This window comes from Emydura macquarii, unplaced genomic scaffold (genome assembly GCF_026122565.2).
Source record: "Emydura macquarii macquarii isolate MOO-44397 ecotype Brisbane River unplaced genomic scaffold, CSIRO-AGI_Emac_v2 contig_2422, whole genome shotgun sequence".
Lineage (NCBI taxonomy): Eukaryota > Metazoa > Chordata > Testudines > Chelidae > Emydura > Emydura macquarii.
In genome coordinates, this window is record NW_027132559.1 from 37,835,899 (window position 1) to 37,853,665 (window position 17,767).

Sequence of the window (17,767 nt, forward strand, 5' to 3'; positions counted from 1 at the left end):
AATGATCCTGCTTCCCATGCTGGAAGCACACCGGTGTGAAAATCCCCTTGTAACAGATCTGTGGACGAAGAACAGGAGAACTTATGTATGTTTACTTGAAAATGTCCATCCGTTAAGTAATGAGATTCACAGATCCAGCCCACCCTGGAGACAGAGTTGGAAACTGACATACAAAGATTCAGGTTTCCTTCTTTAGGGAAAATTACCTCCATGTTCCACAATAGGAGAAATTGTGCTTTTTCTTCAAAGTATAGTTCACACAATCAGTAGCTTACACAAGTAGAATAGAATTATCTTGGCTGTGGAAGTTGTAACAGCTGGAGGAAACTTCAAGAAACAGACTGTTATTCTGCTTCCGGCGACTGACAGGCCTAATGCTGTCCCCAAGCAGGCTGAAGTACATATTGCAGAGGTGGCCAAATTTACTGACCCCCTGAGATTCCCCTCCCCGCTGGGCAGAAGCCTCTAGCCCCATCACCCTGCCGCAAGGCAGAAGCTCTGAGCTCCCCACCCCGGTCTGATAGGTGAAGACTGGGGGTGAGGGGAAGCGCATGAGAAGCTCCGCGCGCTGCACTTGAACTGTAAAAGAGCCACATGTGCCTCCTGAGCCACGGTTTGGCCACCCCTGACATATTGTAACAAATCTGTTGACCTTATTACTTGAAAAAAGAATTTTTCAGGTTCAACACAGGTAAGTTTTTTTTGTTTCACAATGTACCACCAGCACTTTCTGTGTGAATTTCAGCCTCAGAGACTCCCAGACTTTTCTTTAAAAATGTATTTCATTGCATTGTATCACAAAAATTGCTGCTTTGCTTTATGATTCAGCCTAAGCTTTGTACAGCCAAAGACACACAGATGCTGGTTTCAATCATCCTGTAGCTCACCAAAGACGAAAAGCAGTCAGCTTCTGCTTGTTGTTTTAAGATGATTTCAGATAAAATCTGGTAAATATATTTTCTTTAAGAACACACTTTTTTGATAGCTGTGGTTTTACTTTACACTTAATAATCAAATGCAACCACCTTGAAAGTCCCAGTTTAAATGGGGCTTTTCCACAAACTTCTAGTAGAACACAGTTTAATGTTCCTATGGCGATGCAAAGCTTTCACCTTCCTACTTTATTGCAGGAAGGTACATGGGAATCATATTCATGCCAAAAGAATGGCTTCCCATCTGCAGGGAGTCTTGCAGCAAGTAAAATATTGACATCATTTTGTTCTTATTTCAGTGTTACAAAATGTTTGGCTCTAAGGAAGATGAGCGACTGACATGGCATGCTGCACGAACAGCTTGTTTGAATTTAGGAGGAAATCTAGCTACCATACCTAATGAAAAAGTGCAAGGTACTGTACTACAATAGCGTCTAATTCATGAAATGAATGATAAATGCAAGTTTAAAATGTAAACTTTCAGCAGCAGTAATATATTGTATTATGTTTTGACCATCACTGATTACATATAGAAATAATAAAACTTTCAGTTACATGAGAAAAATGTCTGTATGTAAGCATATGCTGTAGATATTGGTGACACTATATGCTTTTTAGTAGTAATATAAAGTAACATAAAGACCAAGGTACCATTCTAGCCAATTGGGAGAATGGTGGTAAAAGTTGCTTCATTTAAAATACCAAATGAGAAGGTGTTCCATTTTTTTTCCCTTTAAAGGTCATGAGACGATTTTTTTTCTGCGTTAACTCTTGTGGGCACCTGAGAGGAGAGGATGATTTAGTAGAGATACCAAATCTCAATCTAATTAGATCCAAATAAGTTATTTTCTGATTCCCAGTTTGATATTACTGTGCATTTGATAAGCATTCTTGTAATGTCACTCTGGGAAGATAAAATTCTTAACACAACATGCTAGTAAGCTTAATTGTTGATATGATAAGACAGCTGCTTACTGGTATTGAAAGACGAGCCCTAAATAATTTAAATTATACTTTTTGAGCTCTTCTTGTAGTGGCTGTGGAGATATTTGTACACTACTGTTTATTCATATTGATTTTTATTATGATTTGATTACTATGTGTTTGAGATTTGTCACACTTAATTATTGGAATTATCTGACAAATTTTAAAGAAGGTGACCTGTAAATTTAATTTAATCAGTCAAGAATTTTCCTCCAAGACACCCACCACATCCTCTGACTGTTTTGCTTCATAATGACTGTACTGTTATTGTCCATTGTGTCAGAAAAATAATATTGGGACAATCTGAAGCTTCTGTTGGCAAAGCACCATTACAGCTGAAGTGACTCAAAACTGATGTGAACTCTCCTGCTGCTGATGAGATCAGGACTTGTGGACATGTCCATCTCAAATTGCTTCAGCTCCCCGTATGCTCCACTGGAAATAACGCTAATATGCATTTCTTTTGGTTACATGCAGCACATGCTGAAGGCAGAAAGAAAGTAAAGCAAGATAGTCAGAGAAAGGGAAAGAGTTGTAAATGAATTAAAAAAAAAAAAGAAAATGTGAGAAATGCCATGCCAGAGGCAGTAGGATCCAGATGGTCCGTCCCTCCCTCCCTCCCCTGCTATGTGGCCCTGGAGCAAAACTGCAGAAAGCATCCAGCCAGAGAATGGAAGCAGCCAAAGCAGGGACCTCTGTACAATCCAGTCAAAACTGCAGAATGTTCTGTGACTTTCTCTGCCTTGTGCTGATAGACTAGTTGCTCCAACTATCCCTCTTCCTCCTCATAGTTCACTCCACACCTGCCCCGTCCCCCGTCACCCTCTTCCTTCCTTTTCCACTTAGTTGATTCCCTCCTAAGTAGCTCCTCCAAAAAACAACAAAAAACCCTCCCCCTTCTTCCTGTAACATCTGTTGCTTCTTGTCTTATACTTAGATTGCACACTTTTGGGGAGAAGGACTATCTTTTTGTTCAATGTTTGTCCAGCACCTAGTATGGAGGGGTCCTGGTCCATGACTGCAGCTCCTAGGCACTACAATAATACAAATAATAAAGAACAACAACAAAGACAGGAACAATGAGTATGAAAAACAGATACTGCACCAAACCAATAGATATGAAGTCAAAAGAGCACCAATAGGCAAACAGAGCCATAGCGAGAGAAGTAGATGGGGTTATATTCTGATCACTGTTATATTACTGTAAAATCAGAGTAATTCTATTACTTTTATGCAAACATATGATTTTCTATGGTGGAAAAAATCACATTCCCAGTGTGAAAAAATTAGAGATCAAATACAACTTATTAAAATGTGATTTAGTTCCCTCCATGGTAAACGTTCCTGTTGTGGCCATATTGTACCGATTCCTGACAGATTGCTCATGCACAGGGCTTGAATTCTAGGTAAGAAACATATGAATAGTAGAACTGTTGGACAAACCAATATTTTTACTGGCAATAGAAGTATGCAAGAAAGGGTTGAATTCCTGTTGCACTTCCCAGCAGGACAACAGTATTAATGTTTGGCAAACAAATCTACAGGTTTTATTCCTGGCAGGATGAGGCACAGATGACAGTCATATTAAGAAAACCTTGGAGGACAATCAGCTGGGAGAAAAGAGAAACAAAAATGGGTATAAATTCAATGATAAGATTAAGTTTATGGCTTAAATTAGTTAAGGTTAGCTTTGTGACAATCACCAGTTAGGTGGTTCACACTGACCACACAATTCAACGGCAGCCGATGGGAGTTACGCAAACTACGCAGAGTAGTTTGCATAACTGATGTCGACTGCTCAGCTTCCCTTCTGCGCGCTGTTCTCACTGCGCTGAGCCGACGGGAACGCTGACTCAGCGCTATGCTACTTGAGGGGGTGGACTTACTCAGTCGACTTCCTGATCGATTGATTGAGCGGGTCTCACTGACTGCTCAATTGATCCTGAAAGATCGATCTGGCGGTGGCAATTTTGCCACCGTCAGTGTAAATGTAGCCTTACTGACCAGACAAAAGAATATAACTGAGACCTGTGTACACTACAAATTTAAGTCTATGATAAGTTAGCGATATGGTTGGCCCTAAATTTGATTTATGTCCACACTAAATATGATTAATGCTGTATTTATAACTTTGGCAGCCAGCCACATTTCAGCCTAGCCAGGGGAGGATGTTGGCTCATGGTTGTCTTCCAGGAACCAGAACACTATTACTTTGCTGAGTTGATGACAGCCATTTATCTGTGTAACCCGTTTGGTTGATCCTCTTCCTTTTCAGCTCTTTGTAGTAGGATGTCTCAAAATGCCTTGCTGCTCTTTGTGCCTGTCCCCTATGCACTCTGTCACTTTCTTATACTTATAAAAGAAACAACTAGCAGGATCTTATTCAGGGGATAAGGCAATACGCTGCATTTATTGTGAATACAGAAACTTCAGAAAGGTGCTACATTCTCTCTCTCTCTCTCTCTCTCTCTCTCTCTCTCTCACACACACACACACACACACACACACACACACACACACACACACACACACACACACACACACAGTTCTGAAGGTGGAGCATAGTTACCAGCCTATGCGTTGCTCATGTCAGACTATTGGACAGGTAGACTGAACACCAGAGGGATCTGGGCCTCTGTCAGCTGCAAACCAATGCTCCTGGATGTTTGCAGAATATACCCGGAGTCCCCATCTTCGCACCCCATCTTTATAGTGGTCAGTTCCCATGTAAGTTTGTGGATCCTGCTGTGTTATGCTGCTTTCGCATCCTGTGTGGTTATTAATCACCCATTGTGTTGCAAGCATTATCCATTATCTCTCACACTCCGTCTTGTTCCTGTCCTTGGGATGGATCCTTCTGTACTTTGGGGTTATCTCTATCTGCATTCTTTGGCCAACAGGGTTGTTAAAGTTGTTAAAACGGTATCTTCACTCCCTTTTTATTGCTATGGAGATTTAGGGCTGACGCGTCTCCACTCCTTTATCACACACATACCTCATTCACGCCTCAGAAACAAGCTAATTAATATAAACTTGAAAAAGAATTCAAAAGAACACTAAAATGAAGTTTACCGTAAAATGGAATCCAATCATATCAAGCAGCAAAACATACAGAATACATTAAAATGTGTCTACCTAATCTTAACAAATAACTACATTTAACAAAACTTCAACATATTATAAACTAGATTTACTAACACTTCTATCTTGACTCACAACTTGCTGAGGCAGTTTGGGATACCTACCCAGATTTTGGGGATACCTACCCAGATTTTGGGGATACCTATCCAGATTTTTCCTGGAAGCAGAAATACAAATGTGGGTAGACAGAGTGGCAGGTGCAGATGCACAAGCATGGTTGGCACATAGTTGTGTTGTCCGCAAAGGAGCATTTACATGTAACTCATACATATTGTAATCAGCTTAGGTGGGAGTATCAGATATAAAAACATGGATGAAGTTGTAATGTGAATAGGTCCCAGTGGTCTCCCCAGAGGAGTAAGGGCAGTCAGGACAAGGTATCTTTCAAACACAAGATACCTGTTGATCCTAAAGCAATTTTTTATTATTGCCAGAGATGTGATCTCCAGCTCCAGTGCCAGCTCTGGCATCCCAAAATAAACCTTAGCAAGAAAGACTGATGCACATACATCACAGTTGTTCTTCATAAACTTTCCATTTGCTTCAGAGCAGAGTTGAAGGTCTTTGTCATAGGCGATAGGGCACTTGATGAAGTAAGATCTAGGAACTTCAGAGGGACTCGTTTCCTAAACTGCTGTTGGGACTAGTATTGTACTTGGAGAGTCAGACATACATCTGTGGTATCTTGAACAAATACAAAAATTGTATGTCAGATTCCCTGCTCACCAAAATAGCAACTGACCCTCCCCAATACGCCTTTCCAATTTTGTCCAAAATAAAAATCTTCCCATCTTGTTCTCTTTTTAGTTGTTTTTCTGTTTCTTTTAACTTAAATTTGGAATAATATCCATTTCTTTCACTTTTCCCACCAGACATTCATCTAAGTTTCCAAACTATCAGATTAGAAGGTTTACAAAACTCAATACTACAACAATATTTGGGACCATGACTGGCCCAGTTCTGCACACATCAGCAATTTCACTAACGAGAAAAAACTGTGTTCTGCTACCCTTCTTGTAAAATGTTTTTTTTTTTCTATCTTTCAGCCTTCCTCACCTTTAATTTAAAAGATTCTGTGGTTGATACTTGGATTGGATTGAATGATATAAACCATGAACTCAAGTACCTTTGGACAGATGGAAGTGGAGTCTACTTTACAAATTGGGGCAAAGGTTTCCCATCTGGACAAATGGAATTTTATTCGTATGATAACCAGGTGAACATCAGTTACAAATCACTGTTAAATAAATGTAACATAGTTACTGCTCAGTTTATTTCTTAGTGAAGACATTTGCTGGTGCTAGAGCTGTGATACTAGTGCAAAATGCATTTAAAACTTTGGTCAAATATATTTTGCAGAAGCCTAGCACTATAGTTCATGGTGCTTTTCAGAAGATTTTACACTGAATACTGAAAACGGCTCAGTTTAAAAAAACACATTTTTACAGTTATACAGTATGAATCCGAATAAAGGAGTAACAAATGAAGTATGAGCAATAGATTACAGGACATCTAATAAGAGCTGCACAATTAGGGTGTGTTGTGAAGGCTTGCCAGCTGCAGAGAGCTGCTGAACTAGTTTAATAAAGGGCCTGGAATATACTCTTGCTTTATATATTAAAAAAACCCCAAGGCAAACACTTGTCCCAAATTGCACCTTCTGCCCCAGTGGGGGCTGCTATGTTGCAATGAGGATTTACCCCTGTTTGAACTAAGTTTCAGTAAAAAAGAGCAGCTTTAACTTGGGCACGCCTCTCTGGCACCCCTGTTCATGTATTACACCATCTTCTGCAAATAACCCCAGATGGGTGGAAATGGTGCTGCTGGGGGGAGAGGCATGTATCACACCAGCTTCTGTAAATAACCATTTGACTTTTCAAAAAAAAATAAAAAAAAATCACTTCATTTATTTTCTCAGCATCCTAGAAAAAGACATATTACATTATCAAGTACATCTCTCTGCTAATGCAAGATTATTTAGTACAGTGCAGTGGAGTTACGGTAAGTGACTCCATGGATCAGGTGTTGATCCTGCTATGGACTGCAGAGGGGGCAGGATCAGGCTCTAAAGTTGTAATGCCATTTCCATTATAAGCTTGATTTTGATGCCTTATGGCCCCCTCCAATTTTCTGAAAATAGCACCTTGCTATCGGAAATTTCTCATGTGTTATCCTGAACAGAGGGAGAAATGTTGGGGGAAAGTATGAAATTTATCTGACAAGGCATTATTAAAATATGTCGCTATGGAGGAAAAATATTTTTCTTTTTCTGAAAAGTGTAGTGTTTTATAAAATCCTGTCCTAAGAGTGGCAAGATCTGTAAGCTGCAGATTTTTTTTATTCATTAGTCCTCAATGAGAAATAATTTCATGGGACTTCACATACAAAACTACATGTTGGGGGAATCTCAGAAGATTCTTTTTGCCTGGAGTAAGCACCAGAATGTGAATGTTTCCCTGACACAACTAGAGTGCAGAAAACGCTATGCTCAACTTTTCAAAAAATGTTTGTAGATGTAAAACATTTTCTAAGAAATACAGTATTTGCTATAGGCTTACAGAAGCACTTTGTATTTGGAAGTTGGTCAGAGAAATGGAAATGCCATCTCAAGTCAGGCATCCCATATTCTTGAAAATTTGGGCCTGAGTATTTCTAGTTTTTCAGTCAATATTTTGCATAGCTGTAACTATGAATTTGAAAGAGGGAGAAAAAATCCTTGACTATCCAAGATTTCTTTGGAACAGACTGTGATACCCATGCAGAGGAATTTTTCCTTCCATGACCAACTTCACCCAAGACCACCCACTGAATTTTCCTGTGTATTTCCTGCCCTCCATATTGGGGTGGGAAGAGAATAGAATTTCTGTGCATTCCCCTTCTCACAGCCCCTCCCCCACCAATTGTTGCACAAGACGGAGTAGTAGGACAATACCACAGGAAAGTTAAGAAATAAGAGAAGCAAGAGGAGCAAAAGCACATAGAAGTGACCACCATAATGCCAGCATTACTAATTCTTAAAATGATGCAGGAATAAAATTTAATGATACCCATGTCTATAGATGTAAAAGGGGAAGGAGGTTTTCTCACTTGCTTCTCATTTATTTATTGTTTAACTGATTTGTGTATCCTTTTTTCCCTTAGGCTGACTGCATCTTTATGAGAAATCGTCCTGTTAAGGAGGCAGGGAAATGGGTTGATGAAAGCTGTGACAACAGCAAAGGCTATGTATGCCAAATTAGCAAAGGTATGTTTTTAACATGAGTCTTTTCAGTCAAAACACAATAGAATCTTATGCAAGATTTTTTTATTTGCTTGAGGATTAAATGCTGAATTTCCACTTGCCGTTATGTCACTGCTATCCTTCACTTCTGTGGCTATCGTTAGAAAATGTATTGTTTAAAAATATGACCATCAAAATCTTGGTCTGTGCAGTAAACCAGTTTTTAAGGGCTTGTCCTCACAGAGAAGTTGCACTGGTTCAACTCTGGTCTGTTCAAAAAACTAATTTAGTTAAACAAGTGCAGACCCCTTTATATGATCACTGCCTATACCCATCTATAAATGTATCAACACAAATTAAACCAATATAAGATGATGTAAATTGATTTAAAAGTGTTTTCATGCAAGGCTGCACCAGATTAGCTAAATCAGTTTAAAATCACGTCTTTTTATTAAACTAAAAATTGGTTGAATTTTGTGCGTAGACCAAACCTAACCCAATGTAAATTAAACTCATTCAACTTCTTTGTGGACAAGCCCTTACTCCGTGGATGTATTCAGGGTTATAGTTTCCTTAGCCTTTTATTCCTTCTCTTTAGTTCTGCAGAACTAGCACAGTTGTGAGAGCATAATTTGGATACTATTCTAGCCATTGTGCCATCATCAACATTGTTAGCTACTGCCAATGACAATGCAAACTGTCCTCATTTTACAACTGTCTTTAGTGGGTTTGCAGAGCTTTTAACCAGAAGCAGAAGTGACAAGTCAGGTGATAGAGTGGTCTCCTGTTGTCCAGACCTTTGCAGTCAAATTCAGAGCAGGCCATAATCTGGCCCTAACCACTTGAATAAAAAAAAACTTTATGTTCATTTTTTCTTCTCACCTGTAGACACTAAGTTGTACCATTCATCAACCGCAGTCCCATCAAGCTTTATCCGTTATGGTAACAGTAGTTATTCATTCGTCCCTTCTAAAATGAAATGGGAAAATGCAAGGAGAAAGTGCATACGTGACTCCGCTGATCTTGCCAGCATCTTAGATCCCTACACCCAATCATTCCTGTGGCTAAGAATGTTAAAATATGGGGAGCCCGTATGGATTGGTCTGAATAGCAATATGGTAAGAACATCTGGCTACTCGTTGTGATAATACAACACTCAGATTCCTTATATCAATTCAATTTTGATCTCATTAGATTACATATTGGCCCTAATTACTTGTGTATAGCATCATTGTTTAAAGGCGGGGAATGTGCTTAACCTTTAATCATTAATCAATATTCAGGTTAGATCACACATTTCCTGGTCTTAGTCTTTGTGGCATTATGCTCTATGTATTTCCAGGCAAAATTGTACTTCAGGTCATCTACATACCTACATTTCTTCATATAGATGCACTGTCATGATTCCCTTGGAAAAATATACAGACTTTCTAAGATGTGCGATGAAAATTATTTATTTTTGTCCAAAAGTATTTCTTTAAATAACACCTGAATTTCTTTTAAATTAACGTTGTTGTTAATCTCAGGACATCTATGCTGTTGATAAGCTAAATAACTGGAGGGTTATCCAATGTCATTTATTTACATTGTGCTTCTCATTCTGATATCTGGGATCTTTAAAGATTAAAAGGAACAGCTATTGCAAACAGTTTGCACTGTCCCTACTTTTGCCATATGCACCCACTGACTGGACAAATTAAGGAATCACAAAAGTGAACAAATGTGCTATGTACAACTTCTTAAAAAAAACCAAAAAAACTTGGGCACTAGCCAACTGGAGGAAAGTGTGAGGGTGAATAAATTTGTGAACTTCATTTGCCACAGCATGAATCAAAGCTTGGATCCATCTACCTTTGTTCTATACTTTTGAGTGACAACGTCTGGCGAAGGCAGATGAGCAGACTGTAAATATCTATCCACTGGCAAAGGTCTGAGTCCTGGTATTCTTCTGTTTCATGTCATGCCAACGATGACAGAGGTTAGGACAGTGAAAGAATCCCTCTCGCAAAACTGACAGTGAAGCAATTATCGATGTCTGATTCATTGTTTCTAATAATTTATTTTGCTTTTAGACTGATGGACATTATGAATGGATTGATAACTGGAGGTTGAAGTATACTAAGTGGGCCAAAGGGGAGCCGAAACAGAAAATAGGCTGTGTGTATCTGGACTCTGAAGGAGCCTGGAAGACAGCATCCTGTGATGAAAGCTACTACTCTGTCTGTAAACGCTCATCTGGTAAGCAATTGGGTGTAACAATTATGATTATTTATTTATATTGCATTGTGTTAGGAACTATACAAATATATAGTAAGTGACAGTTCACTTTGATATTCAGTAGCTAACAAAGAACTGGAGAAAGTCAAGTGAGTGGAAGGGACTGAGTTTTGGGACTGAATTAGGGAAAGATAGTAAGTGGGCACCAGGCCAATGGGAATGGAAGCCAGTAGTCATGCCTATTTGCTTAGCTACAAAAAATAAGCTCACTGAGAACAAACATAGCTCATAAATGGAAACCCATCAACCCATTTCATTAGTGTAAAAACGAAGCATTTAGTAAAGCTGTACATTTATTCTACATGTCCAGCAGCATGCATGGGGAATGCCTTGTAAAACAGAGGAAACTAACAGAGAGTAATTACTTGCAAATAGTAAATGTCAAGTTGCTGATGACCACTGTAAATTGTGTGCTACTTGAATCAGAGAGCATGTCGTTTTGGTCTGGTAGCACACTGAGGGTTTTGTGAATGTTTAACAGACAGTAGCATAGTACAGTAGAAGAAAGCATTGCAGAGGCAGCAGAGAGACAGCCTAAAATACTAGTAGTGGCAGAAGCAATAAAGAAACTGAAAGAAGCACCATAACATTATTGGTCTGCTAGCATTAAAGTGGCTAACAATAGTTTGAGAGGCTATCAATAATTAATGCATCACACAATCAGTTACTTTCAGGGTAGAAGCACACAGTACTAATAAGAGGAAAGCTAAGAGTGTGCTTGGCTTTCTGCAGTGATTTGGGCAATGAGAGGGAGCTGGCCAGCAGTGGAGAGTAGAGAGCTGCTTGAACCAGTCATAATGAATCACAAACTATGGTCACCCTTAAAAGCTTTCCAGTTGTCTCTTGACTTAACCACGGCGTGATAACCCTGAATGGGCTCCACCTAGTATATACTGACCAGGTTGCATTGAACTCTTAGGCTGACTGGGGCTGGGTAGAGTCCCGGCACTGTCTCTGAGCCTGTGACTGGGTTTACCATTCCTACACTAAGATAGGAGGAGTGGCGAAGCATCATAGGTCCAAGACAGCCCTGCCCCTCAGCAGCTGCTGGGCATACTCCCTATAGGGTACCTGCCTAAAAGGGTGCCTGAAAGGAGAGATTGGTTACAGGAAGGCAGACTGTAGGTGCTGAGACAGGGTGAGCTACAGGGGAGGGGCCACAATTGTACGACTCGACTGGGAGCCTGACACTGCTCTCCACTTCCCAGGTGGAACACTGGGAGCATGAGCTTTGAAGACGCCCCCCCCCCCTCCCCTGCCTACTTCCCCGCTAAGGATTTGAATTGCTGACACGGTGCAAGCAGAGGGCTCAGACCTTGCCTCAAACTGAAGGGAAAACAGGGAAGCAGCCCAGGGGAGGCTGATTTGGTATAGCAGCTATAAGGGACTGAGCCACCCCACACCTCTCTCCCCTGGGGTCCTGGGCTGGGACCTGGTGGATAGGATGTTAGTTCCATGATATTTTTTGAAGAGGATGGGGTTAATTAAGGAGGGGGTCAGTTAAATGGAAAGAAAAGGGAAGCTGAGGGGGACAGGGCAGGGAAGAAGAGGGTAAGAGCAGCAAGCGTCAGGTGAAGAGACTATAAAGGAGTGGGAGGGGCAGGTTTGGAGCAAGCATCCAGTCAACATAGCCAAAATTGTAGGAAGTTCTCTGATTGTCCAGCGGTTCCTGCTTTGGCTGCTTCTGCTCTTGTCAGCTGGAGTCTCTGGTTGACTCCTCTTTGCATTTTTCCCCAAAGATACGAGGGTCTGGGTAGGAGACATTACCTAGATCCCGGTGTCCCCAGAGTGTGTGTGTGGGGTCTTCCCGGCACAGTTCTGGGTCCAGGGAAGTGCTGGGGAAGGTATGGCTCCACCTGGCACCCATTTTATCCCCTGCCTCCTTCCTTTGGCTGCTTCTGCTCCTGCCATTGAAGTTGGTCTGGCTCCCTGTAGAAAATCAAATCCTTCATGCTAATCCTCCCTCTGGTGTCCTCACCACTCCAAGAGCACTTGAGGTTTTGGTCAGTCCTTTCAGGGTCCCAGGAATCTCCTCTTTTCCTCCATAGTATTGCCTGCTTGTTCTGGTGGTTTCTCTCAAAATGGCACATGTGAGAGTCTTCCTTTTAGATAATTCTAGTTGCCCCTCTCAAGTGACTGTCCACAGTGGCTTCAAGTCCCTCATCTGGTGATGCGTTGCTGAGTTACATCCCACCTAGGAAAACTGGTTCTTCTGAGCAGCAGTTAGCTCAGTGTCCGAGGGTGCTTCCAGTTTAGTGAGAGACCTTCCAGGTTATAGACCCTGATTGCTCTGCTCTGTTAGCCCTCTGCAAGCATCATTTCCAATCCAGGTCCAAAATGGAAGTTAAAAGGCAACAATGAAGCTCAGAGCAGTTTTATACTCAAAAAGTCATTCACAAGATAAAATGGAGTTGGTAGTTTGATGTAGACATGTCCAGACAAACACTAATCCATTGCAAGTGTTACCATAATTAGGAGAGAGAATAGCTAGTAAATCATGTGAATTCTGTGGTTACTATATTTAGTTACAAAGGCAACTGAATAGTTTACGGGTGACTAGTCTACACCCTGTGCATTGTCTTACAGGTTGTGTCTTCACTCCTATATCCCTAAACTTAAAAATGTATAACAAGAAAGATATTTGTTGAAAAAAAGGTTGCCCATGTATAGATGTTATAACCACTGAAAAATTCAATAGGTAATGAGTCACCCTACATTACTAAACAAATATGTGGTAATAAATTACACCAAATTAACAAAAATATTTCCAATCTCTAATCAAACCTCACGCCTGTTAGATGAGGGATAACAATAACACCTGGTAGCCGAACTTTGTGACTTTGTCCTGACCCACAACTACTTCAGATTTGGAGCCAATCTATACCTTCAAGTCAGTGGCACAGCTATGGGCACCCGCATGGCCCCACAGTATGCCAACATTGTTATGGCTGACCTAGAACATCGCTTCCTCAGAACTCGTCCCCAAGCACCTCTCCTTTACCTACGCTACATTGATGACATTTTCATCATCTGGACCCACGGGAAAGAGTCCCTCGAAGAATTCCACTGGGATTTCAATAATTTCCACCCCACTATCAACTTCAGACTGGATCAGTCCACACAAGAAATCCACTTCCTGGACACTACAATACAAATAAATGATGGTCACATTAATATCACCCTATACCGAAAACCAACTGACCACAATACATATCTTCATGCCTCCAGCTTCCACCCTGGACACATTACACGATCTATTGTCTACAGCCAAGCCTTAAGATACAACCGGATTTGCTCCAATCCCTCAGACAGACACAAACACCTACAGGATTTCCATAAAACATTCTTAAAACTACAATACCCACCTGGAGAGGTGAAGAAACAAATTGACAGAGCCAGATGGGTACAAAGAAGTCACCTACTACAGGACAGACCCAACAAAGAAAACAACAGAACACCACTGGCCATCACCTACAGTCCGCAGTTAAAATCTCTCCAACACATCATTAAGAATCTACAACCTATCCTAACAGATGATCCCTCACTTGCTCAAGTGTGGGAGGCAAACCTATCCTTGCTTACAGACAGCCCCTCAACCTGAAGCAAATACTCACCAGCAACCGTACACCCTACAAGAAGATCAATCCAGGAACCTACCCCTGCATCAAACCTTGTTGCCAGCTCTGCCCACACATCGACTCTAGTGACACCATCACTGATCCTAACCACATCAGCCACACCATAAGGGGCTCATTCACCTGCACATCTACTAATGTAATATATGTGCCATCATGTGCCAGCAATGCCCCTTTGCCATGTACATTGGCCAAACCGGACTGTCACTATGCAAAAGAATAAATAGATACAAATCAGACATAAAAAATGGTAACATCCATAAACCAGTCGGAGAGCACTTCAATCTCCCAGGACGCTCTTTAGCTGACTTGAAAGTTGCCATACTTCAACAAAAAAACTTCAAAACAGACTTCAGCAAGAAACTGCAGAGCTGGAACTCATATGCAAACTTGACACAATCAAACTGGGTCTGAATCGGGACTTGGAATGGTTATCTCATTACAAGAAGTAATTGTCACTGTTCACACATTCTCACCTCCTAATCAATGGTTGTGAATAGGCCTCAACTACTCTAAGTGAATGGACTTTGCTTTTATCTACCTTCCCCATTGTTGTTACTTACCCTTGGATATGTATATATATATCTCCTATGTGATTTCTATTCCTTACATCTGACGAAGTGGGTTACAGCCCACGAAAGCTTATGCCTGCAGAAATTAAATTTGTTAGTCTTTAAAGTGCTACAGGACTCTCGTTGTTTTAACAATAACACTGTGCATCCATAGGCCTTGAAGCATTTTACAAAGATAAGGATCATCATCCCCAATTTATAGAAAGGAAAACAGAAGCCAGGAGATCATGACTTATCCAGGGTTACCCAGCAAATCAACTGCAGGGCTCAGGTTTTCCGTGCCTGCCAGGTCCCCAAAAGCACTGGACTGTTTCCTCCCCTACTTGAACACAAAAACACAGCTCCGAAAACACAGGAATTCTTACCTCTTGAGTTACAAAAGAATGTTTGTTAGCTGTCAATTATATTAGTTTGTGTTAGATTAGTCACTGACTAGAAAATGAGACAAACATTTGAATAAGGAAGCTCTATCCAGCAGAGGGCAGTGGTGTACACAAACTATTTATAAAAATGGAAATCTACTGAGGAGAATTATTCACTAGATGTACAGAACACTAGGTAAAAGCTAGAAAAAAAGAGTTTGATATATGCCTTGCTTAACTATTAGAGAAATCTCGTGCAGTGTTACTTGAGGGAAGGAACTTTGGTTCATTACTGAAAGTCTGGTTAATATAAAACACACAGTAAAATCATCTGTTGGGAGTCTGGGATTTATGAATTTTTGAGTCATCCAAAGAAAAATAACTATTTCCCTGTAAAATAAGCTTCTGTTTACTCAGATCTTGTGGGCAAAAGAGTGTAAACATTTAATACTGAAGCCATTTGACTTATCTTCAGTGTTCCAGGGGTGTGCATTTTAAATATGGAATCATCAATTCCTAATTAAACACGCTTTCCACGTGTGGAAGATCATCTTCCTTTGGCTAGATTAAGAAGAACAACTAGTATATTTTGAAATAGTTATGTTTTAATTGTGCGGTATCATTGTAGCCATGTCGGTCCCAGGATATTAAAGAGACAAGGTGAGTGAGTTAATATATTTTATTGGACCCACTTCTGTTGGTCTCAAAAGCTTGTCTCTCTCACCAACAGAAGTTGGTCCAATAAAAGCTATTATCTCACCCACCTTGTTTCTCTAATGTCTTAATTAGTTATTTTTTAATGGAAGTGGCAAGCTAAACCCCTCTGTAATACTTCAAAAATGTATCTCTGTTAAAGGTGAAAAAAACTTTTTATTTAAAAAGATCTTAAAATCTATTCATAACCCTGCTTGTCATTTCAGTGTATTGTCTAGTGGCAGATTGCAAAATCATTATAATTTTAAACAGAATATTTGAAAACCTGTTTCCATTTTACTTACCTGCCAAATCTTGAGGGATTTTGTGTTTTCACCTTCCTAAATTAATAGCATTGCAACTGCCTAAGGAGATCATTTTCTCTCATGGCTCGATGATGATTGAAATGATAACAGCTATTGCCAGGGAAAACAGAAAATCCTGAATTCAGCTCTTTCTTGACCCAGAATACTTGGTTTTAAAACATAAATACATTCCTGATCTTTAGGTTCCACAAGATATATTCTCCCACTTGAGTGATATTTTAAACGTTTTTTTTATTTACCACAATTTTTAAGTTAATAATTTTGGCCCTATACTGTGCTGTCTTCATTGGCACTTTGAAACTCCCATTGATGTCAATTGAGCAGCTCTCTTGGTTCAAGAGTAGTTATTGGTTTATGGCCTGATCTGACCAAATTTAGGCCCTAATTCAGCAAAGCACTTAACTATGTTCTTAAGCATGTTTGTGTTTGCTCAGTAGGCATGGACATATGAATGTGCTTAAAGATAAGCATGTGCTTAAGGTCTTTGTTGAATTAGGTGCTTAGAGCATAAAATGCAGCTGTAACACTGCTCATTCATCAGTTTGAGTTTTTCGAGTATGGCATAATAACAAGGAATGCAGATTTTCAAAGATTATATTATGATTAAACAGCTGTTATGAGAGTTCCGTGGAGTCAAATTAGTATGTGCTACTCATGGTAAAAGAATGTGTGGGAAACCCGTTCTTTAAAATCTTTTATTAACTGCAAACTATATGTCATTTTTTAAACAGTTAAAGCCCCGACTGATCCTCCCCAACTCCCAGGAAAGTGCCCTGAATCAGAACACAGATCATGGATCCCTTTCCGTGGTCACTGCTACTTTATTGAGTCTTCGTCTACGAGAAACTGGGCCCAGGCCTCCTTAGAATGTCTTCGATTAGGTAAGTGTCCTTTTAAATTAGAAGTAAGATACACACAAATCACACATCTCTTGTTTGTTTGTACAGCACTGTGAGCGTGTAAGTGGCTATAAAAGTGCTAAGTATTAGCATAATTTAAAGACAAATTCCTTTGGTTATTTTAAAATCTCATTTTACATCATTTACACTGTGGGCCTGATTTGCCACTGAGCTACCTCAGTTATATGCCACTGATTTAATAGAATTACAGCAACCCAACTGGGCTAATGCACTGGTAAATTGGAACCATTGTTTACTTTTTGTATTTTACTTTTTGTAATTTAGTCATCTGGGGAAGTGAATCTTTATGCATATAGTCAGTTTCACTGTCTGATTCTCACCTCTGGGTAAAACAGCTGTTGTGTTTGAATTTCTAAAATTTCAAAGGAATGGTTAAATTAAATCTTTGGTTTTGTTTTGTGGTTTTTTTAATCATAGCGTCCTGTTTATATCACCATTTGTACAATTCTTTTGATGAAAAAAGTTTTTTGTCAAAAACTACTTCATATAGTGTACTGTGAAAACAGAAATGCCCCACAAAATTCACAACTCTGGTTTTAGCATATTTTTATGGTTATGAGAGGTGTCACTAGGTGGCACAATTACACACGGTCTTCCAAGTTCTTTTTCTTAACGTGAGAGCAAATGTTAAATCGTGGGACAACATACTGTTCTTTATTAGTTTGATTATGGAAGTTTCTGGCTAGAAGGAGCTGTGCAGACAGC

At 39.9% G+C, this 17,767-nt stretch overlaps 1 protein-coding gene across 1 annotated transcript in view; it reads left to right on the plus strand.

Moving 5' to 3' along the window:
* LOC137162462 (macrophage mannose receptor 1-like) overlaps positions 1–17,767 on the plus strand; it is a 77,289-nt gene that overhangs the window by 48,795 nt on the left and 10,727 nt on the right. Inside the window, exons 21-26 of the mRNA XM_067562314.1 lie at positions 1,232–1,346; positions 6,104–6,273; positions 8,199–8,301; positions 9,166–9,395; positions 10,350–10,515; positions 16,874–17,023. Of these exons, the coding sequence (XP_067418415.1) occupies positions 1,232–1,346; positions 6,104–6,273; positions 8,199–8,301; positions 9,166–9,395; positions 10,350–10,515; positions 16,874–17,023 (934 nt within the window). The remainder of the gene's footprint in view (positions 1–1,231; positions 1,347–6,103; positions 6,274–8,198; positions 8,302–9,165; positions 9,396–10,349; positions 10,516–16,873; positions 17,024–17,767) is intronic.